Source organism: Ambystoma mexicanum, chromosome 5q, assembly GCF_040938575.1.
Source record: "Ambystoma mexicanum isolate Mex_15411 chromosome 5q, UKY_AmexF1_1, whole genome shotgun sequence".
NCBI lineage: Eukaryota > Metazoa > Chordata > Amphibia > Caudata > Ambystomatidae > Ambystoma > Ambystoma mexicanum.
In genome coordinates this window covers 1280206292-1280230894 of record NC_090933.1, presented here as the reverse complement: position 1 = coordinate 1280230894, position 24603 = coordinate 1280206292, and the positions used below count along the sequence as shown (strand labels likewise).

At 51.3% G+C, this 24603-nt stretch overlaps 1 protein-coding gene across 2 annotated transcripts in view; it reads left to right on the top strand.

Moving 5' to 3' along the window:
* Nucleotides 1-24603, top strand: part of LOC138498038 (microtubule-actin cross-linking factor 1, isoforms 6/7-like) — a 530795-nt gene that overhangs the window by 112517 nt on the left and 393675 nt on the right. For both annotated transcript variants that reach the window (XM_069621876.1, XM_069621877.1), the window contains exon 6: nt 13544-13703. In XM_069621876.1, the coding sequence (XP_069477977.1) occupies nt 13544-13703 (160 nt within the window). The remainder of the gene's footprint in view (nt 1-13543; nt 13704-24603) is intronic.

Genomic DNA, 24603 nt, shown 5'->3' with positions numbered 1-24603 from the left:
TTTCTGCTCTAAAGTCATATTATAGAGTATATCTGTGGTCCGGTTGATGGTTCTCTCCAGTACTCTCGCTAGTTTCCTGATATCCTCGGAATTCGCTATCTGCCCAAAGAATGGAAGGAATGATTTCGCTACATCTCCTAAAACCTGTGCTGGAGTGTCGCCATTCTCGTCCCGCCGTGGACGAGCCTTCGAAACCTCTACAGTACTTGCTATAAACACCCCAGGTAACAGGATTCCTAGATAACAAGTTCCCTGCCAATCCCTGGGCAACCATGGAAATGCTACATTACCGCAAACAAAATAGACAGGTTCGCCTACATACAAAGGTCTGTCTTCCCCAGTCAAATTTGCAATGTTGGCACAACCTTTAAAACCTCCCATTGACCGAGTGCCATTCCTCTGTATGCAGAAAGAAACTGAATCGGGGCTATGGTTAACAGTGTAAGAAGGAGGCACGGCATCCTTATTGCCTATCGGAGCCATTTTAAAGGAAATCAAAGATTGGAAAGGACGAGATAGTCTATCAGAAGGCCTAATAGAAGCAATATTGAGCTTACTCCTATTTGCGAAAAGCGAACATCCCAGGGGAGTCAGAACACGATTCTTGAAACTATTCAAATTAGTTCCATCAAAGTTCCCCGAGATGCTATCGTTCCATCGGCCAAAAAACAGTGCTCTAAGTGAAGCATAACAAGCAGTTGTCAAAGGTAAAGGGTGAATATACCAACCTAGCCCCTTATCCCCATGTTGCGGTAAATGTGAGCAGACCCAACAATTAGTCTTATTAAAAATGGCATGTGTTGCATTCATTATAAGCAACAATGTATTATTGTGATACTTCTGTCTATGCTGTGAGTCCCTAGGTGACAGAGTATGCAAATGTACAAAAGCTGTAGGAACAGTGGGTACAATTTCAGTCGGCAGCAAAGACTCTAAAGGATGAGTTTCTTCGAAATACCAAAGGCCTAAAACAGTGACTATTATAAAAGCAAATATTATCATAAAAACACAGCAATACGTTTTCGGGGCCCAGGCACATTGTTCATTGTCCGAGTTGGTCACCCCCTTATTTATAAGTCCAATACGAGCAGCAGCGGTGGCGGTAGCAGGCATTGTAGATTTTCAATTGATGACCCCAATGTTCGTTGCTGGCGACACTACAGTCACGCGGCTTCTTAGTCCTTTCACAACCCCTAGCCAACAGAATCCCCTTCCTCAACTTTTTTGGGCAAAAGCAAGCCCTTGATGATCCTTTCCTTCCTTGAATGCACAGCCGAACCGTGCCGTATGTCTATCAGATGCACAGCAAAACCGTGCCGTATGTCTATCTTCGTGGCCGGAAGTTGTATCTTGTTGTGCCTGGTATTGTTTGATCCGAGAACAATATGTCGTCACTTCCCGTTGGAAGCAACGTATCGGAGGCGAGTGAAGTTGGAACAGCAATTTCCGGGAGCAAAATTTTCGGAGAGTGCAGAGACAAAATGGCAGCTTCCCCAAGCCTCACGGGCTCAGAAAGATTCTCCGACGCTCTCTGTGCTACTCACTGCTTTGGGATCATTGGTTGCAGCGTTAGCGAGGGGTTCTGTTTCTTCTGTAACGTGTGGCACTGGGTGAGGAAGTTTCTTGACATGCGTCGCGTGGATCCAATGCTTCCAGCCTGCGACACGCACCGCTGTTTGGGTGACCAGCAGGATCTGTAATGAGCCCCGCCACCGAGGTGCAAGGCAGGACGATCGGTCAAAGGATTTGACCAAAACCCAACTTCCAGGTTGTATACTGTGGCCTGGGCCCTCGTATCGCGCGGGTAAAGCGTCTCGTACCTGGTGATAAATGAAATACAGGTTTTTAATCAACTGGCTACAATAGTCTGAAAGCAATACATTTTCTACATTCCTCAATGCCTTAGGCTTCGGAAGACCCCAGATATTGGCAGGTCTCTCCATTACCACCTCAAATGGAGAGAGCCCAGTCTTAGTTTGAGGGGTTGTACGCATGGCTAGTAACACGATCGGTAAGGCGTCCGGCCATTTTAATTTGGTGCCGGAACACGTTTTAGCGAGCTTGTTTTTTATGATACCATTGTGTCTTTCCACTAATCCGGCGCTCTGAGCATGTCTGGCCGAATGGAATCGTTTGTCAATTTGCAATGCCGTACATATCTGTAGAATTACAGCAGCGATAAAATGCGGACCATTATCCGACCAGATAACTCTCGGCAAACCGAACCGTTGGAAGAATTCCTTTAACATGGTCTTTGCAGTGGTCATGGCTGTAGCGTCTTTAACAGGGAAAGCCTCGACCCACTTACTAAAGGCGCAAATGACCACAAGGACATATTTTAGATTGTTACATCGCTCCATTTCAATAAAGTCAAAGTGAATCACTTCAAACGGGACACAAGGAGGCCCAAAGCTACCTCTTGGAGTTGCTGTCCCCTTTCCCACATTGTGTTGTAGGCAAATCATACAATTTTGGACATAATGCTGGGCAATTTTTGAAATCTTATCATTTACCCAGACTTTCTCTAACATTCTCGTGATCTGTTGAGCGCACACATGTGTGGGACCGTGTGCCATGGTAACCATCATTACTATATAGGCATTAGGAAGCAACCATTTCCCTTCAACCATGTCCATCCAACACCCATCATCATCGAGTTTCCCCAAGACCTCAGCCCACCTCTTGGATTCTTCTAATGTGGCATCGCCTTGGATATCCCGTACAGACCCAACACCCTCATCCATTGCATAGGCATCTATAGTCTCCCTTGAAACATACATCTCCGTGAAGAGATCAGAGGCAGTTTGTCCAGCTATTTGAGCAGCGAAAGCATTCCCTTTCCCTACATCATCTATAATCTTGCGATGGGCTGCGCACTTAATGATTGCTAACTGACTAGGGAGCACAAGCGCTGAAAGCAATTGTACTATCAGGGAGCCATGTTGGATCTTGGTGCCATGCGAAGTTAAAAACCCTCTCTCTGACCAAAGTCTCCCAAAGTTGTGAGCCACCCCAAAGGCATACTGGCTATCAGTATATATATTTACTGTTAGCCCTTCGGAAAGCTCACAAGCTCAAGTCAATGCTATAATCTCTGCGGCCTGCGCAGAGTTATGCGTAATTCTCTTGGTCTCCACAACCGTACTCAATGTAGTGACTGCATAAGCAGCTGTGGATGTACCATCCAGTAGTTTGAAGCAGGAGCCATCACAAAACAGCTCCCCTTGTGGGTTATCCAAAGGAGTGTCCCTCAAATCAACTCTGCCTTTTGTATCTTGTTCAGTAGTATACAGGCAGTCATGTGACTCTTCGCCACCGCAAACAGTATTTTGCGGGAAAGGTAGGAGTTCAGCCAGATTAAGAACGCAGCACCTCCTAATTTGAATGTGGGGAGCAAACAAGATTAATTCGTATCTTGTCAGTCGTGCGGAAGTGAGGTGTTGTGTTTGGGTTTTGTTCAATAGAATATCTACAGAGTGAGGCACCATCAGGGTTAAATCATGGCCTAGGACCATTCCCTCACTCTGTTTTACAGACGCAGCAGCAGCAGCGACAGCGCACAAACATCTTGGCAAAGCGCATGCAACAGGATCAAGGGCGGAAGAGTAGTAACCGCATGGCCTATTCTTCCCTCCATGTTCCTGCGTTAATACAGCCAAAGCACATCCATCACATTCATGCACAAACAACACAAAGGCCTTCTCATAGTTCGGTGTGCCCAAAACTGGCGCGAACATAATGCAGTCTTGAGCAACACGAATGAATGTTGATGCTCCATATTCCATGGCAATGGCGAAGAAATACCCTTCTTCATCAAGGCCAACATCGGTTTTATCACTAGTGAGAAGTTTGGGATCCATAACCTACAGTAAGAAGCCATACCTATCAAGGCTCTAACTTCCTTTTGTGTATTTGGGAAAGACATGCCAGAAATGTGTTTTATTCTTTCAGGTGTCAATCTTCTTCCCTCCTTTGACAGGAGATAGCCTAAATAGGGGACCTCCTGGCAACACTATTGAAACTTTTTAAGCGAAGCTTCGTGACCATGCTTAGCTAGATGGATGAGCAACAACACAGTGCCCTCTTTCCAAGAGCTCTGAGTCAGCGGCTAAAAGCAAATCATCAACATATTGAAGCAACGTACAAGTAGGGGGCAATCCAAGGGTATCAAGCTGCTCTTTCAAAGCCCTACTATAAATACTAGGACTCTCAGTATAACCTTGAGGTGCACGAGTAAGTGTGAATGAGCGTCCCCCTAAGGTGAACGCGAACAAGTATCTACTATCCTCATGTATAGGAATACTGAAGAAAGCATTCTTTTGGTCCACAACACTGAAGTGAGTAGCCGTAGCTGGAATCATGGTTAATATTGTCGTCACATCAGGCACAATTGGAAATTGCGGAGCGACGACTTTATTAATGGCACGTAAATCAATTATAAAACGAAATGGAATTGCATTATCACCTTTTTTGTACACGGGTAAAACCGGACTATTGCACAAACTTCCTGCAATCTCCTCAATCACCCCACGATGCACAAAATCGGAAACAATGCTCTTCAAAGTTCGCTCGCCTTGAACTGAGATCTTATACTGTGGAATACGGGGCAGCTTAATTCCATGTTTCAAAACTATTTTAACAGGCTCAATCTGCAAAACACCGACATCATTGTCATCAACTGCCCACAAACACTCTGGTACATTACTAAATTCTGGCGGCAAAGGTCTAGTCAAGAATTGCGAAACAGAACATTGCTGTGGTGAAATCGTCAAACGCACTCCATCAGAAGAACAATGAATTACCGCATTTAATTCCTTCAACAGATTCAACCCCAGCAAATTCTCTCCACAATTCGAAGTCAAGAGAACTGGACAGTGGTCCGTAAAGGGACCCAAAGAAATAGGTACCGGTGAAGAAACCGGACAAACAACTGGTGTGCCAGAAAACCCTACAGAAACATTGGTTTGCCCTGACAGTGGAATGTTTGGAACCCGAGAATGATCAATGGAGCACTTCTGTGCTCCAGTGTATCAAAAATTGATGTTTCCTATTTCCCACTACCATTTCAACGTAGGGACCTTTCTGATTAACGGGAATAGGTGTAGGTTCCAAACCCTGCTTCGGGCAATCCTAACGAAACAAAATATCATCAAAAGGAAGCTCTTCAGATAGATATACAGCAGAAGGATGATCAAATATGTTTCTAGTATCCACACTCGAAGTCTGATTATCCTGTGAAAAAGGTTGTTGGGGATCCTGCGAAAACTGGCCTCTACCAGGGCCTCCTACACCCGTGCGACCTCTGGATCGTCTACCCATATTTCCAAATGTGTTATTCGACCTCTGTGCACGCCAATGACCCTCCTGGCGACAATAGGCACACTGGTTAATATTCACAGGACCCAAGGGCACATTCCCTTGTGGAACATACTGACCTCTAATCTGCGAACTACCCCCTCTGGGGCCTCTAACAATTTGCTGTAACAATACTTTAGTCTTCAAATCACCTTTTCTCTTCTCGACTCTATCTTTTTCATTATTGACACGGTTCTCGTAGTACTGAGCCATGTGCAGTACTTCTGATTGGGATTTCGCCTGCCAAGCGCTCTCAGAAGACATAATTTGTGACTGGATGTCAGGCAGCAATCCACGTACAAATTTGTCCACAAATAATCTTTTCCCAGACTCTGTGCCTAAGTCTTGTCCACTGAAATCCGAGAATACCTGTTTGAACCGATTAAAGAACTCGGTAGCACCCTCAGATTTTCCTTGGACACTGGCCGTAAGCTTGTCCCAAATAATTCTCTTTTCGGGGATTATAGTTTTCAGTTTTGCAATGATTCTGTCAGGCAAAGTTAGTATCACCTGAGGTGGTCTCTCACCAGCTGGCCTTTCCCCATCAAGCCTAACTATGTTAGCCCATGTTTCTCCCAACCCTGGTACATCGTCTATAGTTCTAACTTGTTTCCACAAATCTACAGGCAGGAGTACAGGGAATAGCAAATCAATGTCGCCTAGGGTAAACACTGAGGACTGCAAAACGGACTCTGTCTCTTTATAGAACCCTGCCGGATTTTTCCTAATGTCAGGAATAGTTTGTCTAATAGTATTCACTTCCTGTCGTGAAAACGGGACGTGAAAAAACTGCGATACATAATGTGCAGGAATGTCCACAGCAGGTGTACCTGCTGCAGTATTAGCAGGAATCTCAACCTTTGGGACAAATGTCGGAGGAACCTCTCTCATAGGCAACTGAGATGTACGCAACTCCGAACGCTTACTAAGCAACAGAGCTAAGTCGAGCGCTAAAGCAGTTGAAGAAGTGTCAAGTGAAAAAGCTCTCTTATAAATGCTCAATAACTCTGTGGGACAACTAACCTTTCTCTTTAAACATTCATCCTGCAGGTACTCTACCATTACCTGTATCACGTTCCTCTGCATTTCTAGCGTATATTGACTGTATGTGTCATATACCTCAACTGGAGTTATCGATGTGTCTGAAATCCATCTAATTGCATCTTTTGTACAAATTCGCGCCTCCTCAGATGTCGATTTACGACACGGAAGAAATCGTTTCTGTACATACATACTTTCTTCTTCGTCATCCTCATTCCGTAACCTTTCCAACTCCTTTCTATACTCAAATATCCTCTCAACATGCTCATGTACCTTCTCCACAGTGTCTCTTGAAAACGCTAAAGTATTCAGGTCCCTCAACCCTTGTGGGAGGTCTGCATTAATTAATTTACCCCACATTACACATAAATGAATCCCTAAACCTTCAATGAAAACATTTTTCTCAGGAAAATTATCCATATTAGAAAGTGTGGCAAGAACATTAGCTCGATCATCTCTCTCCATACAATGCTTAGCCCATGCAAACAAATCCTGTTTCTTTTCTGTAGGAACAGTATTACGAGTAACAATCCTCGACCCCGCACCCTGATCAACTACAAGTGGTACAGAACTACTTGGGAGTGAGGGTGCAGGAAAATTCAATGGAGGTACTATTACTGGTGCAACGGGAAGAGGCAGAGGAGCAGGTGGAGGAACAACAACCGGAGGAATAGGAGCAACAGGTTGAGCAGGAAGAGCAGGAATAACAGCAGGAAGAGGTACAGCAGGAGGAAGAGGAACATACTGAGGTGGTGCAGAGGCACCAGGCCTTCGTTCATTTAACAATTTGTCGATAAACTCATCAGAAACATGAAGATCTTTAGAAGGATTGATTTTCTAAATACCGAGTGAGAAAGCCCTGTCCATATTCCTAACCGACTCAGACTGTTTGTCCTGATCATATAACAACGCCTTTTCAGCATTTGTTTTATGACGGCGTACATGTTTTTCCCTACTTTTAAGCTGCTGCAACGCTTCTCTTTTCTAATTTTGCAAAACATCAAATGCTGCAGGTCTGGCCTTCTTTTTTAACAAGACTGACTCTAAATATTCAATACGAGGGATCTCAAAACTACCATTGACTGGCCACTGAAGTTCGGAGGCATGTCTGGTTTGTCTGTGCCAAATTTTCTTAAATACTACACTTCCAATGCTATGCTTACAGTGCATAGTACATGCCGGTGACCCCTCCTGTGGTGCCGGATGGCTAAATTCCAAAGATTGTCTATCGCTGCGGAATAATGCCCTAAAGCAGCTAGACAATTTCCCAGGCATTTCTCAAATACTCAGTGTTACCTGGTCAATAATTGTGTCTGCAGATGCAATGCGCCAAATTCAAATTGTCAGGGTTGAATTAAGAGTCGGGTAACGACTCACCTGACCAAACCTAAGGAGGACCGATCGGTTTACAAAGGACTTACCTAACAAAGTTTACCTTGTGTATGGTGATTTCGGCAAATCTGCCCGCCTCAAAAAATTGACCCTCGTCAAGATGCCGTCCCAGACCACACGGCTATCATCTAGGGAACGGATCGTGCAGCGCTGTTGAGGTGTCGCGTCTCGTTCAGTCGGGCCCGTTATGTCACACCGTCTGATCCCAGTCCGATAGCGTGCGTCAACCTTCAATAATCCGGCATCAATCTTGAGGGTCCCTACTCCGGGCGCCAACTGTGAAAACAAGGAAATAATATGAGGCAGGGTAACCAAAAAGGAAACACACCAAACACAGGTTACAAAGGAACATACAAAGTACTTTATTTTATACTGAATCCAGTTACAAAAGAACAGAACAAAATTCAGATAGCTATCGACCCTCAGTACAACACAGCGAATTCCGGCGTGGTTCGGTGTGCTCAGTGAGTGCAAATATTCATTGAAACAGTCAGGTTTTTATACATTTCAAGCCTGCTGTTCAGCCCTCCTTTGGGTTAACCATTCCATAAATAAGTTACTGCTCTAGGGTCCCTTGCCAGGTCAAATCTAGTTCATCTTAGGTTTATACATTAACAAGAAGAAATGGTAATAATGTATGCTCTAGGCCTAACATTACAATGCGGGACTTAATTTATACAATATAGTTAAGCAGGTGTTCTCATTCAATTATAGATCAGTTTCGGTGATACAGGTAATCCATTACACACAGTTCAGCAGAAGGACAAGGTCTCTGCTCATGACCCTAACAAGTGGCCTGCAGCCAAGTTATACATTAGCTGTACAGAGGTCATGACAATAGAGTTCTGTTCTGAATAACATAGGCTACCATTTTAGCTTACATGGTGACTTTATAGAGCAAGAGAACCTAAAATGGCGGCTTGACCCAAAATGACAGTTTACATGGTTTCTAAGGTCAGGACCTTGCAATGCAAGTTTATTCACATGTAGTTTATAAGCAGCTTGTTAGCAGCTTGGCGTAGGCCAATATACATATATTCATAGCAATAGGAGGAAGGATATAATTTCTAGTTTGACAATGTGTGAGGAAAGTACTCATGTCTGTCTCTGTGCCACCCTCCCAGACTTCTGAGGTGCCGCCCCTCTCGGGGAGGAAGGAAGTACAGTTCATGCAGGACCTTTTGGCCTAATGTCATTGTGCGCCCCACTTCCCATCCTGTTGCCTACAAGAGATGAATCGGGACAATGTTGGGAGACAATGGAGGCAGATACCTGAGGCTTGGAGGGGGGGGTAGTGTTCTGTTAGAGCAACTATTCAGGCTGTCTAAGTGTTGGGGGACAAATGCTATCAATCTGACAGAAGATCTACCATGCATTTGTCCTCAAATAAAAGTAGTACTTGCCATTGAGGATACATGGACACCTGCACAAGGGAACCATGGAAGGTGACTGGGCACAGACAGAATGGAAAACGCCTGCACATAAAAGCCCTGTAATTGGGAGAGATCCGGTGTGTGCTGCAGTCTGTTAGCAGCTGCACGTGGAAACCTCTCAAGACTATTCTCTTCCCTTCAATAGCCTTTCTACTGGTCCCCGATTGGCAGCTATTTCTACTACCAGGGAACACCTGGGAGGTGTGTGTGCTTCACCAATGATATGATATATCACAGGGTGGCACGGCTGCATCATAACAAGCAAAAGCAGTCTTTCCACATATCAACTTAACATACTTTTAATCTTGTATGTAGCAATTTTTATGAAATTTGGCTGGGAAAAGTCAGCCTTAAATCAACCCTTCAAAGATCCTCATGTAGGGCGAGTGAAAAAGTGTCAATGGTATTAATGTTACCTTGCGCTTATGCATATGTAGTTTGCTTTCATGCATTTATCACAGACGGTTTTATCATATATCGCGGTTTATTTTTATATAGCTTTGTTTAGCATTTATTTTTTCACAGTTGTGCATTTAAAATATAACAACAAACTTTGTGAAACAAGTGGGGGTAACAAAACAGAAAAACAGAAATATAAACCACACTTACATCTGTTTACGCTTCGGTGCGGGTAAATACAGATTTTTCCTACAAAACAATTGAAGCCGTGTGGGCCCTCTAAGACGAGGTGGCGCTCTTACAGGGTGGATGGGGGTGCAGAAGTTACTCAAACATCAATAAGAAGAGCGACTCAGGAAGTTGGCAAAAGCTAGCTCTTTTATTTACAATTCTCTAAAACAGGGAGTACAGCGGACGTCTCGTGGCAAGGTCTCAATGATTTACATAAAAAAACAAGCTCTTATAGCAAAACTGCGTCATCACTGACGTCGCACTACGTGGCAAACTGTAAAACTTAAACTGGATTATGGTTGGATAACGGGAAACATCTACATATACTTTCTACCGGGTGTGGGGTTGTGATTGGGTCTCTCTTGTCAGGTGGGCAACTAAGCCCTCCACTAGTGCAAGTCATTTTCATCGTCATAAAATACACAATGATTTATTGGTTCACAAACTATAAGGCTCTTTGATACGTGGCTCTCTATAATTGGTTGGCACGCTTGTACCCTTCTGGAATATTCCATTTGCTAGCAGCACGTGAGCTGGTACCCCAGGTGTTGGTGGGTTGGGATTGACCATGCCTCCCCACCTAATTAGCCCAACCTCTATCATCACTCTTTCTTTCTGTCATTCAATCAGCCTTTGAACATGGCCTTGCAAGCCTCACAACTTCTGGGAAGAAAAATGGAGTGTGAGCATGATCTCATCTTCTCGCCTCAGCATCGGCTGCCCAAGTCTATTTCCACCCGGGTCACGTGACTGGAGACCGGGCTTCGAGCTTCTTCTCTGTATTTAATGGTTTTAAAACGAATAAAACTTGGCCCTCATTGTCTTTTTGCTGTACCTTGGCAGGGGCTTTGCCCATCTCTTGTATTCATTGTATCCCTTGAAGCTCGACTACCTGTTCTCGGCTGCACTGGCCTTTTGACACTGGGCCACCCAAGCCCTCTTGGATTCTTTCTTGCTCATCGGCTACTTTTATTAACTGCGCCACACTTTCAGCTTTCCTGTTCATGGGGTCCCAGTTTGCTAAAACATGATGTGGAATCATCCAGATTTCTTATGCATATATATGTACCTTGGTGCATCACCGCAATCTATTCACTACGTATAGCCAGCCTTTATGATGACTTAGTCTACTTGCGTTTCCAGCATCTGCACAATTATAAAACGGTTTGCATTTTCCTCTGTGCTCTTCACACGTGTAATCTTCATTTTACACGACAAAGGTCACTTACTTCTTTACTTTGTCACCAGATTCTAGATGTTCTCTTTACCTTCTCTTCTTCTGTTATCTCTTCTCGGTGTGCCACTTTACGTCATGTGACGTCAACAGTCTGCTCTTTCATCCATCTTCTCTTGCTCTTCAGGGATCTTCCCCAAGAGACTGCCAGCTCTTTGTAGATGCATAAAGAACGGTTTTATCAATGGATACTTTGCTTCAAAGACTGCTCGTGTTATTGGCATCATTACAGGTGTCTTGCTTCTCACTATTTCTGGTTCCCAACATATAGACAGTTTAGGGGCGGGACTTCCGGTAGAGTCTTTTGGCTCCTCCTCTACACAATTCTCATAGCATGTACATGATACAAACATAGCTGGAACTATATTAGTGTATGCATCGTAAATTTGACCTAACTAAGGTCATGCTGCAGACTCAATTGTCACCAATCCAGGGCCATGCTGCAGATTTGATAGTGACCAATCGTAGGTCGACGTCAGGGTGTAGTTCCCTTGGTGTATTATGGACTGTGTAGGAGCAGTGGTGGCTTGGTCCATAGACGTTTCGGCTTGCAACAGAGGCTGTCTTCTTCTAGGCTTGTGATCGTGTCTCTGGTAGGAACGCCTGGAGTAGGCTGAGTTCTACATGTTGAAATTGAAAACCGCAGTAATAGCCGTGGAAGCCATATTCGATGCTGAGCCCTCAGTGTGAATCATGGGTGGCTGGCATACGAGCTCCTTGATGGAAACTGCTGCGTGTAGGAGGAGGGTGCTGGATGCTTCACGCAGCCTGTAGAATAGTTAAGCAGCAGATACTTATGTATCTTCCGCTGCCCTGACAACGGGTTACATTGAACAAGCCCGGCGTCTTCTGTTCGAATCCATTCAAGATCAGGATAGCCCAGAGCGTCCACTGGCTGCTGCTGGACTATTCTACAGGCTGCGTGAAGCATCCAGCACCCACAACCTACGCGCAGCAGTTTCCATTGAGGAGCTATATATAAAATAAACAGCTGTATATGACAACATCGTCTGTGATAAATGAGAATCTTTGAAGGGTTGATCTTCTCCCAGCCAATTTTCAGAAAAAGTGGTACCTACAAGATTAGAAGTATGTTAAGTTGATAAGATGAAAGACTCCCTTGAGTTGCCTAAACGTCATAGCAAGCAGCACAGAAGCATTTCATTAAAATGATTTGAATAGGCTCTATTGTCCTCAAGCTCCATCCACATGTCCTGGGCACAGGCAGCTGCCGTGTGGGCCAGGGGTGGTTTTGCATGGAAGCAGATGTTCTACAGCCCTCACACCTTTGAGTCTAATAGAGTAGCTCTGCCTCTGAGACCTTTCACAATGTCTTGGTGTTGGCACTAGTGTGGTCATGTTGAAACGGGGCCAAGGAGAAAGGGGAGTAGGCACACTCCTGCCCACCTTCCTAGGCCCCGGACGTCCAGTTCCCACAGGCAGGACAGCTGTTGGGGCCATTGGCCTTTCCAAATGATTGGCCTTTGAACTGTGCTCCTCTAGGAGCAGTTCCCTGGGCCAGGCTGCCTGGAAGCTCTTGAGGGCTGCTCGGACTGCAGGGGGGAGGGCTTCTCCCTCTTTGGCTGAGCTGGGCTCTGGGAGGAAGTTGCATTTACAATCATGTCACCTTCTCCGACATGTTTGCAGGTGCTCTCTCTTGTTAAGAGGGCAGCACGGCTATATTGGGAGTCACAGGGAAAGGGTGCGTGTGCTAGATTCTAATAAGCAGTGACAGAAAGTGGGTGCCATTTCCCCAATTAAAGTTTCCATGTAGTTTTGGTTGAGCGGGATATACTCGAGGAATCCCTACGGCTTCTGGCAGATCAGGCATACTCACGCATATGGTGCAGTCTGATTAGTTTTCTAGCAAACGCTTTTATAATCAATTTTTAGGCTTACCTATTCCCACCATGGAGGCTACCATGTGACTTAATGAAGTTTCCACTAGAAAGCGCAAAAATAGTTTTCATCTAGAAGTATTGAAGGCTCAATAATGCTCCCCTAGACAGAGGCTCTAACCTGTGTGTTTCCCAAATATTTTGGAGTACCCATCAGCCCTAGCCAGTAGTCAAGGTGTGGGTTGGGGTGTGGGGGGGAGGCATAGTAGTCCTAGTTCAACCCATCAGGGAGCCACTGGTTCCAGACCCCCTTCCTATACCAGCATTGACTAGTTCCGCTGGCCATATGATGAGCTGTGAGGGCGAATGCTGAGTTGTATCAGATGGTCATCGGGACCCAGGGCGTTAATGGAGCATAATACACATGGGTCTGTCACATGGAGTTATTCCGCCGGTCCCCGCGATCCCCTAGGGAAAGGTACCAGCCAAGCCTAACTGTGAACGAAGCTTGCTGTGCTTGGGGTTGGGGTGGCAGCATTGCTATGGTGGGCATAGAGGGTGCTGCCCCAGCTGGGACTGGCGAGGCTCACCCAATGACTTTCCCTCGCCTCTCTTCATAGACACAGCCACTTGGAGGACATCTTGCCGGCTGCGCAGGCTTTCCAAGAACACGTGGATGGGCTCCAGGACTGGCTGCTTGCCACCGAGAGACGCCTGGCGGAGCTGTGGAGAGCCAACGGCGGTGTGGAGGAAATGGAAGAAGGCCACCAGCAGATTCTGGTACAGTGGCCCGTCTTATTTCTGTATGGTGTGGGTGGGGGCGCGGGGGGACAGCAAATGAGTACACCATACACAGCTGCACTCAGGCATGGGACAGGCAGCCCCTTCCAGCCCAACTTTGCTACATGGCCTCTGTATGTGGCTGCCTCTCTGTCTATAGACCATGGACACAGACCTGTGCACAACGTATCATGGAGCCGTCCCTACACATCCTACAGGTTCTCAAGTCCTACAGACATGCTGGCGGCTGCGATGCCGCACCCCATGATGGAGCTTACACCATGTGACCACACTGCCCCTCATTGCAAGGCCCTCACACTGCGTCTGCCTGTCCTTATATTCCGTGAGACGCTTTAGGGTCTGTGGATGTCCCTCTCGTCTCTTCTTATTTTACTGGGGCAGTCTTTTACCTAGGAGTGCAGTCTTCCTTTAAGCTGTCTTTCCCTATTAAGAGGCATCTCTCCATGGTCACACACGCGCCCACCTGCAGTACTGCAAGAACCCCCATCCAGGCTGGACCTCACGAGGTTTCGTTTTTCTGCACCCGGGTGTTGGATCTGTAGAGGGGTTGACGACACCCATGTGTTTTTGGTGTTGGGGAACTCTGCAGTTAAATGTCGATTAGCCTTCTATTAATAGGAAAGGTATTTGACTTTGTCAGGGTTTTTATATTGCAGGAGGACCCCACTAGGCGAGCGAGTTTTTTTGTATGTTTTTAGAAAGGGTTTTTGAAGGCACTGAACCAATCCCAAAATAGTCCATATTTCTTGTGCTGATGGTCGTCATTTCTTGACCCTGGTTAGTTGCACATTCATTTGGTTTTGAAATGAAAATACACATCTTTATTCCTCAAGACACAAGTCCTTATGAGTGCTCTAATCGTGTTTACCTTTATAGTCTAAGACCTCTCAGGAATAGGGCCACCACCGAGAATCAGACCATCATGGCACCATGATGCCCACTCCTTAAAAGTCTTATGGACTGACTATACAAATGCATTAAGTGCCACCCGAGGGGGTTGCAAACATGTGCAGAGGACTGAAGATGACCTATTACTTTTTACAAATAAATAATTTGCTGATCAAGGAAAAAAACTATCTACCACTAGTCAGGGATGGGCAACTCCTAAAAAAAAATACTGACTCTGGAGTATTTTTGGTTTTAGATTCACTAAAACGCACTGAGTCTTCCCCCAGTACCCTCATTGTCAAGAGGTTCAGCAGTGGCCTCCTCTTAAAGAACAGAAGTAATTTTGTAGGTTCAGGATCCGTTGTGTGTTGCTATTCACAAATGCATCCATACGCAGCGGGAGCTGGGAAAGCCTCTCTCTGCTCCAGGGCTAGGGTGTCTCAGCTGCAAGCCTCTCTCTGCTCCAGGGCTAGGGTGTCTCAGCTGCAAGCCCCTCTTTGCACCAGGGCTAGGGCATCTCAGCTGGAAGCCTCTCTGCTCCAGGGCTAGGGTGTCTCAGCGGCAGACGAGGAAGCTTCTCTGCTCCAGGGCTAGGGTGTCTCAGTGGCAGCTGAAGAAACCTCTCTACTCCAGTGCTAGGGTGTCTCAGCAGGTGCTGGGAAGCCTTTCTGTTCCAAATCTAGGGTGTCTCAGTGGCAGCTGGGAAGCCTCTCTCTGCTCCAGAGCTAGGGTATCTCAGCAGGAGCAGGGAAAGCTTCTCTCTGCACCAGGGCTAGGGTGTCTCAGCTGCAAGCCTCTCTCTGCTCCAGGGCTAGGGTGTCTCAGCAGGAAGCCTCTCTCTGCTCCAGGGCTAGGGTGTCTCAGCTGCAAGCCTCTCTGCTCCAGGGCTAGGGTGTCTCAGCTGCAAGCTTCTCTGCTCCAGGGCTAGGGTGTCTCAGCTGCAAGCCTCTCTGCTACAGGGCTAGGCTATCTCAGCTGCAAGCCTCTCTCTGCTCCAGGGCTAGGGTGTCTCAGCTGCAACCCTCTCTCTGCACCAGGGCTAGGGTGTCTCAGCTGCAAGCCTCTCTCTGCTCCAGGGCTCGGGTGTCTCAGCTGCAAGCCTCTCTCTGCTCCAGGGCTAGGGTATCTCAGCTGCAAGCCTCTCTCTGCTCCAGGGCTAGGGTGTCACAGCTGCAAGCCTCTCTCTGTTCCAGGGCTAGGGTATCTCAACTGCAAGCGTCTCTCTGCTCCAGGGCTAGGGTATCTCAGCTGCAAGCCTCTCTCTGCTCCAGGGCTAGGGTATCTCAGCTCAAGCCTCTCTCTGCTCCAGGGCTAGGGTGTCTCAGCTGCAAGCCTCTCTCTGCTCCAGGGCTAGGGTGTCTCAGCTGCAAGCCTCTCTCTGCTCCAGGGCTCGGGTGTCTCAGCTGCAAGCCTCTCTCTGCTCCAGGGCTAGGGTGTCTCAGCTGCAAGCCTCTCTCTGCTCCAGGGCTTGGGTGTCTCAGCTGCAAGCCTCTCTCTGCTCCAGGGCTAGGGTGTCTCAGCTGGAAGCCTCTCTGATCCAGGGCTAGGGTGTCTCAGCTGCAAGCCTCTCTCTGCTCCAGGGCTAGGGTATCTCAGCTGCAAGCCTCTCTCTGCTCCAGGGCTCGGGTGTCTCAGCTGCAAGCCTCTCTCTGCTCCAGGGCTCGGGTGTCTCAGCTGCAAGCCTCTCTCTGCTCCAGGGCTAGGGTATCTCAGCTTCAAGCCTCTCTCTGCTCCAGGGCTAGGGTGTCACAACTGCAAGCCTCTCTCTGTTCCAGGGCTAGGGTATCTCAACTGCAAGCGTCTCTCTGCTCCAGGGCTAGGGTATCTCAGCTGCAAGCCTCTCTCTGCTGCAGGACTCGGGTGTCTCAGCTGCAAGCCTCTCTCTGCTCCAGGGCTAGGGTATCTCAGCTGCAAGCCTCTCTCTACTCTAGGGCTAGGGTGTCCCAGCTGCAAGCCTCTCTCTGCTCCAGGGCTAGGGTATCTCAGCTGCAAGCCTTCTCTCTGCTCCAGGGCTAGGGTATCTCAGCTGCAAGCCTCTCTCTGCTCCAGGGCTAGGGTGTCTCAGCTGCAAGCCGCTCTCTGCTCCAGGGCTAGGGTGTCTCTGCTGCAAGCCTCTCTCTACTCCAGGGCTAGGGTGTCTCAGCTGGAAGCCTCTCTGCTCCAGGGCTAGGGTATCTCAGCTGCAAGCCTCTCTCTGCTCCAGGGCTAGGGTGTATCAGCTGGAACCATCTCTGCTCCAGGGCTTGGGTATCTCAGCTGCAACCCCCTCTCTGCTCCAGGGCTGGGGTATCTCAGCTGCAAGCCACTCTCTGCATCAGGGCTAGGGTGTCTCAGCTGCAAGCCTCTCTCTGCTCCAGGGCTAGGGTGTCTCAGCGGGAGCTGGGAAGCCACTCTCTGCTCCAGGGCTAGGGTGTCTCAGCAGGAAGCCTCCCTCTGCTCCAGGGCTAGGGTGTCTCAGCAGGAGCTGGGAAGCCTCTCTCTGCTCCAGGGCTAGGGTGTCTCAGCAAGAGCTGGGATGCCTCTCTCTGCTCCAGGGCTAGGGTGTCTCAGCTGGAACCCTCTCTGCTCTAGGGCTGGGGTATCTCAGCTGCAAGCCTCTCTCTGCTCCAGGGCTAGGGTGTCTCAGCTGCAAGCCTCTCTCTGCTCCGGGGCTAGGGTATCTCAGCTGCAAGCCTCTCTCTTCTCCAGGGCTAGGGTGTCTCAGCTGCAAGCCTCTCTCTGCTCCAGGGCTCGGGTGTCTCAGCTGCAAGCCTCTCTCTGCTCCAGGGCTAGGGTATCTCAGCTGCAAGTCTCTCTCTGCTCCACCGCTAGGGTATCTCAGCTGCAAGCCTCTCTCTGCTCCAGGGCTAGGGTGTCTCAGCTGCAAGCCTCTCTCTGCTCCAGGGCTAGGGTATCTCAGCTGCAAGCCTCTCTCTGCTCCAGGGCTAGGGTGTCTCAGCTGGAAGCCTCTCTGCTCCAGGGCTAGGGTGTCTCAGCTGGAAGCCTCTCTGCTCCAAGGCTAGGGTGTCTCAGCTGCAAGCCTCTCTCTGCTCCAGGGCTAGGGCATCTCAGCTGCAAGCCTCTCTCTGCTCCAGGGCTAGGGTGTCTCAGCTGGAAGCCTTTCTGCTCCAGGGCTAGGGTGTCTCTGCTGCAAGCCTCTCTCTGCTCCGGGGCTAGGGTGTCTCCGCTACAAGCCTCTCTCTGCTCCAGGGCCAGGGTGTCTCAGCTGCAAGCCTCTCTCGCCTCCAGGGCTAGGGTATCTCAGCTGCAAGCCTTCTCTCTGCTCCAGGGCTAGGGTGTCTCAGCTGCAAACCCCTCTCTGCTCCAGGGCTAGGGTGTCTCAGCTGCAACCCTCTCTCTGCTCCACGGCTAGGGTGTCTCAGCTGGAACCCTCTCTGCTCCAGGGCTGGGGTGTCTCAGCTGCAAGCCTCTCTCTGCTCCAGGGTTAGGGTATCTCAGCTGCAAGCCACTCTCTGCACCAGGTCTAGGGTGTCTCAGCTGCAAGCCTCTCTCTGCTCCAGGGCTAGGGTGTCTCAGCAGGAAGCCTCTCTCTGCTCCAGGGCATCTCAGCAGGAAGCCTCTCTCTGCTCCAGGGCTAGGGTGTCTCAGCTGGAAGCCTCTCTGCTCCAGGGCTAGGGTGTCTCAGCAGGAAGCCCCTCTCTGCTCCAGGGCTAAGGCGTCTCAGCAGGAAGCCTCTCTCTGCTCCAGGGCTAGGGTGTCTCAGCGGGAGCTGGGAAGCCACTCTCTGCACCAGGGCTAGGGTGTCTCAGCGGGAGCTGGGAAAGACTCTCTCTGCTCCAGGGCTAGGGTGTCTCAGCTGCAAGCCTCTCTCTGCTCCAGGGCTAGGGTGTCTCAGCTGCAAGCCTCTCTGCTCCAGGGCTAGGGTATCTCAGCTGCAAGCCTCTCTCTGCTCCAGAACTCGGGTGTCTCAGCTGCAAGACTCTCTCTGCTCCGGGGCTAGGGTGTCTCAGCTGGAAGCCTCTCTGCTCCAGGGCTAGGGTGTCTCAGCTGCAAGCCTCTCTCTGCTCCAGGGCTAGGGTATCTCAGCTGCAAGCCTCTATCTGCTTCAGGGCTAGGTGTCGCAGCTGCAAGCCTCTCTCTGCTCCAGGGCTAGGGTATATCAGCTGCAAGTCTCTCTCTGCTCCAGGGCTAAGGTGTCTCAGCTGGAAGCCTCTCTGCTCCAGGGCTAGGGTGTCTCTGCTGCAAGCCTCTCTCTGCTCCAGGGCTAGGGTGTCTCAGCTGTAAACCTCTCTCTGCTCCAGGGCTAGGGTGTCTCAGCTGGAACCCTCTCTGCTCTAGGGCTAGGGTGTCTCAGATGGAACCCTCTCTGCTTCAGGGCTAGGGTGTCTCAGCTGCAAGCCTCTCTGCTCCAGGGCTAGGGTGTCTCAGCTGCAAGCTTCTCTGCTCCAGGGCTAGGGTATCTCAGCTGCAAGCCTCTCTCTGCTCCAGGGCTAGGGTGCCTCAGCTGCAAGCCTCTCTCTGCTCCAGGGGTAGGGTGTCTCAGCTGCAAGCCTCTCTCTGCTCCAGGGCTAGGGTGTCTCAGCTGAAAGCCTCTCTGCTCCAGGGCTAGGGTGCCTCAGCTGCAAGCCTCTCTCTGCTCCAGGGGTAGGGTGTCTCAGCTGCAAGCCTCTCTCTGCTCCAGGGCTAGGGTGTCTCAGCTGAAAGCCTCTCTGCTCCAGGGCTAGGGTGTCTCAGCGGGAGTTGGGAAGCCACTCTCTGCACCAGGGCTAGGGTGTCTCAGCTGCAAGCCCCTCTCTGCTCCAGGTCTAGGGTGTCTCAGCTGCAAGCCTCTCTCTGCTCCAGGGCTAGGGTGTCTCAGCTGCAAGCCTCTCTCTGCTCCAGGGCTAGGGTGTCTCAGCTGCAAGCCTCTCTCTGCTCCAGGGCTAGGGTATCTCAGCTGCAAGCCTCTATCTGCTTCAGCGCTAGGTGTCTCAGCTGCAAGCCTCTCTCTGCTCCAGGGCTAGGGTATCTCAGCTGCAAGCCTCTCACTGCTCCAGGGCTAGGGTGTCTCAGATGGAAGCCTCTCTGCTCCAGGGCTAGGGTGTCTCTGCTGCAAGCCTCTCTCTGCTCTGGGGCTAGGGTGTCTCAGCTACAAGCCTCTCTCTGCTCCAGGGCTAGGGTGTCTCAGCTGGAACCCTCTCTGCTCCAGAGCTGGGGTATCTCAGCTGCAACCCCCTCTCTGCTCCAGGGCTGGGGTGTCTCAGCTGCAAGCCTCTCTCTGCTCCAGGGCTAGGGTGTCTCAGCTGGAACCCTCTCTGCTACAGGGCTGGGGTATCTCAGCTGCAACCCCCTCTCTGTTCCAGGGCTAGGGTGTCTCAGCGGGAGCTGGGAAGCCACTCTCTGCACCAGGGCTAGGGTGTCTCAGCAGGAATCCACTCTCTGCACCAGGGCTAGGGTGTCTGAGCTGCAAGCCTCTCTATGCTCCAGGGCTAGGGTGTCTCAGCAGGAAGCCACTCTCTGCACCAGGGCTAGGGTGTGTCAGTGGGAAGTCTCTCTCTGCTCCAGCGCTAGGGTGTCTCAGCGGGAGCTGGGAAAGCCTCTCTCTGCTTCAGGGCTAGGGCATCTCAGCAGGAGCTGGGAAATACTCTCTCTGCTCCAGGGCTAGGGTGTCTCAGCGGGAGCTGGGAAAGACTCTCTCTGCTCCAGGGCTAGGGTGTCTCAGTTGCAAGCCTCTCTCTGCTCCAGGGCTAGTGTATCTCAGCTGCAACCCTCTCTCTGCTCCAGGGCTAGGGTGTCTCAGCTGGAACCCTCTCTGCTCCAGGGCTAGGGTGTCTCAGCTGCAAGCATCTCTGCTCCAGGGCTAGGGTGTCTCAGCTGCAAGCTTCTCTGCTCCAGGACTAGGGTATCTCAGCTGCATGCCTCTCTCTGCTCCAGGGCTAGGGTATCTCAGCTGCAAGCCTCTCTCTGCTCCAGGGCTAGGGTGTCTCAGCGGGAGCTGGGAAAGACTCTCTCTGCTCCAGGGCTAGGGTGTCTCAGCGGGAGCTGGGAAGCCACTCTCTGCTCCAGGCCTACAGTGTGTCAGTGGGAAGTCTCTCTCTGCTCCAGCGCTAGGGTGTCTCAGCTGCAAGCCTCTCTGCTCCAGGGCTAGGGTATCTCAGCTGCAAGCCTCTCTCTGCTCCAGAACTCGGGTGTCTCAGCTGCAAGACTCTCTCTGCTCCGGGGCTAGGGTGTCTCAGCTGGAATCCTCTCTGCTCCAGGGCTAGGGTGTCTCAGCTGCAAGCCTCTCTCTGCTCCAGGGCTAGGGTATCTCAGCTGCAAGCCTCTATCTGCTTCAGGGCTAGGTGTCGCAGCTGCAAGCCTCTCTCTGCTCCAGGGCTAGGGCGTCTCAGCTGGAAGCCTCTCTGCTCCAGGGCTAGGGTGTCTCAGGTGCAAGCCTCTCTCTGCTCCAGGGCTAGGGTATCTCAGCTGCAAGCCTCTATCTGCTTCAGGGCTAGGTGTCGCAGCTGCAAGTCTCTCTCTGCTCCAGGGCTAAGGTGTCTCAGCTGGAAGCCTCTCTGCTCCAGGGCTAGGGTGTCTCTGCTGCAAGCCTCTCTCTGCTCCGGGGCTAGGCTGTCTCAGATACAAGCCTCTCTCTGCTCCAGGGCTAGGGTGTCTCAGCTGTAAACCTCTCTCTGCTCCAGGGCTAGGGTGTCTCAGCTGGAACCCTCTCTGCTCTAGGGCTAGGGTGTCTCAGCTGGAACCCTCTCTGCTTCAGGGCTAGGGTGTCTCAGCTGCAAGCCTCTCTGCTCCAGGGCTAGGGTGTCTCAGCTGCAAGCTTCTCTGCTCCAGGGCTAGGGTATCTCAGCTGCAAGCCTCTCTCTGCTCCAGGGCTAGGGTGCCTCAGCTGCAAGCCTCTCTCTGCTCCAGGGCTAGGGTATCTCAGCTGCAAGCCTCTCTCTGCTCCAGGGCTAGGGTGTCTCAGCTGCAAGCCTCTCTCTGCTCCAGGGCTAGGGTGTCTCAGCAGGAAGCCTCTCTGCTCCAGGGCTAGGGTGTCTCAGTGGGAGTTGGGAAGCCACTCTCTGCACCAGGGCTAGGGTGTCTCAGCTGCAAGCCTCTCTCTGCTCCAGGGCTAGGGTGTCTCAGCTGCAAGCCTCTCTCTGCTCCAGGGCTAGGGTGTCTCAGCTGCAAGCCTCTCTCTGCTCCAGGGCTAGGGTGTCTCAGCTGCAAGCCTCTCTCTGCTTCAGCGCTAGGTGTCTCAGCTGCAAGCCTCTCTCTGCTCCAGGGCTAGGGTATCTCAGCTGCAAGCCTCTCTCTGCTCCAGGGCTAGGGTGTCTCAGATGGAAGCCTCTCTGCTCCAGGGCTAGGGTGTCTCTGCTGCAAGCCTCTCTCTGCTCTGGGGCTAGGGTGTCTCAGCTACAAGCCTCTCTCTGCTCCAGGGCTAGGGTGTCTCAGCTGGAACCCTCTCTGCTCCAGGGCTGGGGTATCTCTGCTGCAACCCCCTCTCTGCTCCAGGGCTGGGGTGTCTCAGCTGCAAGCCTCTCTCTGCTCCAGGGCTAGGGTGTCTCAGCTGGAACCCTCTCTGCTGCAGGGCTGGGGTATCTCAGCTGCAACCCCCTCTCTGCTCCAGGGCTAGGGTGTCTCAGTGGGAGCTGGGAAGCCACTCTCTGCACCAGGGCTAGGGTGTCTCAGCAGGAAGCCACTCTCTGCACCAGGGCTAGGGTGTCCGAGCTGCAAGCCTCTCTATGCTCCAGGGCTAGTGTGTCTCAGCAGGAAGCCACTCTCTGCACCAGGGCTAGGGTGTGTCAGTGGGAAGTCTCTCTCTGCTCCAGCGCTAGGGTGTCTCAGTGGGAGCTGGGAAATACTCTCTCTGCTCCAGGGCTAGGGTGTCTCAGCGGGAGCTGGGAAAGACTCTCTCTGCTCCAGGGCTAGGGTGTCTCAGCTGCAAGCCTCTCTCTGCTCCAGGGCTAGTGTATCTCAGCTGCAACCCTCTCTCTGCTCCAGGGCTAGGGTGTCTCAGCTGGAACCCTCTCTGCTCCAGGGCTAGGGTGTCTCAGCTGCAAGCATCTCTGCTCCAGGGCTAGGGTGTCTCAGCTGCAAGCTTCTCTGCTCCAGGACTAGGGTATCTCAGCTGCATGCCTCTCTCTGCTCCAGGGCTAGGGTGTCTCAGCTGCAAGCCTCTCTCTGCTCCAGGGCTAGGGTATCTCAGCTGCAAGCCTCTCTCTGCTCCAGGGCTAGGGTGTCTCAGCGGGAGCTGGGAAAGACTCTCTCTGCTCCAGGGCTAGGGTGTCTCAGCGGGAGCTGGGAAGCCACTCTCTGCTCCAGGCCTACATGTGTCAGTGGGAAGTCTCTCTCTGCTCCAGCGCTAGGGTGGCTCAGCAGGAGCTGGGAAGCCTCTCTCTGCTCCAGGGATAGGGTGTCTCAGCGGGAGCTGGGAAAGACTCTCTCTGCTCCAGGGCTAGGGTGTCTCAGCTGCAAACCTCTCTCTGCTCCAGGGCTAGGGTGTCTCAGCTGGAACCCTCTCTGCTCCAGGGCTCGGGTGTCTCAGCTGCAAGCTTCTCTGCTCCAGGGCTAGGGTATCTCAGCTGCATGCCTCTCTCTTCTCCAGGGCTAGCGTGTCTCAGCTGCAAGCCACTCTCTGCTCCAGGGCTAGGGTATCTCAGCTGCAAGCCTCTCTCTGCTCCAGGGCTAGGGTGTCTCAGCTGCAAGCCTCTCTCTGCTCCAGGGCTAGGGTATCTCAGCTGCAAGCCTCTCTCTGCTCCACCGCTATGGTATCTCAGCTGCAAGCCTCTCTCTGCTCCAGGGCTAGGGTGTCCCAGCTGCAAGCCTCTCTCTGCTCCAGGGCTAGGGTATCTCAGCTGCAAGCCTCTCTCTGCTCCAGGGCTAGGGTGTCTCAGCTGGAAGCCTCTCTGCTCCAGGGCTAGGGTGTCTCAGCTGCAAGCCTCCCTCTGCTCCAGGGCTAGGGTGCCTCAGCTGGAAGCCTCTCTCTGCTCCAGGGCTAGGGTGTCTCAGCTGCAAGCCTCTCTGCTCCAGGGCTAGGGTGTCTCTGCTGCAAGCTTCTCTCTGCTCCGGGGCTAGGGAATCTCAGCTGCAAGCCTCTCTCTGCTCCAGGGCTCGGGTGTCTCAGCTGCAAGCCTCTCTCTGCTCCAGGGCTAGGGTGTCTCAGCGGGAGCTGGGAAGCCCCTCTCTGCTCCAGCGCTAGGGTATCTCAGCTGCAAGCCTCTCTCTGCTCCAGGGCTAGGGTGTCTCAGCTGCAAGCCTCTCTCTGCTCCAGGGCTAGGGTGTCTCGGCTGCAAGCCTCTCTCTGCTCCAGGGCTAGGGTGTCTCGGCTGCAAGCCTCTCTGCTCCAGGGCTAGGGTATCTCAGCTGCAAGCCTCTCTCTGCTCCAGGGCTAGGGTGTCTCAGCTGCAAGCCTCTCTCTGATCCAGGGCAAGGGTGTCTCAGCTGGAAGCCTCTCTGCTCCAGGGCTAGGGTGTCTCAGCTGGAAGCCTCTCTGCTCCAGGGCTGGGGTGTCTCAGCAGGAGCTGGGAAGCCTCTCTCTGCTCCAGGGCTAGGGTGTCTCAGCAGGAAGCCTCTCTCTGCTCCAGGGCTAGGGTGTCTCAGCTGCAAGCCTCTCTCTGCTCCAGGGCTAGGGTGTCTCAGCTGCAAGCCTCTCTCTGATCCAGGGCTAGGGTATCTCAGCTGCAAGCCTCTCTGCTCCAGTGCTAGGGTATCTCAGCTGCAAGCCTCTCTCTGCTCCAGGGCTTGGGTGTCTCAGCTGCAAGCCTCTCTCTGCTCCAGGGCTAGGGTGTCTCCGCTGGAAGTCTCTCTGCTCCGCCGCTATGGTATCTCTGCTGCAAGCCTCTTTCTGCTTCAGGGCTAGGGTGTCCCAGCTGCAAGCCTCTCTCTGCTCCAGGGCTAGGGTATCTCAGCTGCAAGCCTCTCTCTGCTCCAGGGCTAGGGTGTCTCAGCTGGAAGCCTCTCTCTGCTCCAGGGCTAGGGTGTCTCAGCTGCAAGCCTCTCTCTGCTCCAGGGCTAGGGTGTCTCAGTTGGAAGCCTCTCTGCTCCAGGGCTAGGGTGTCTCTGCTGCAAGTCTCTCTCTGCTCTGTGGCTAGGG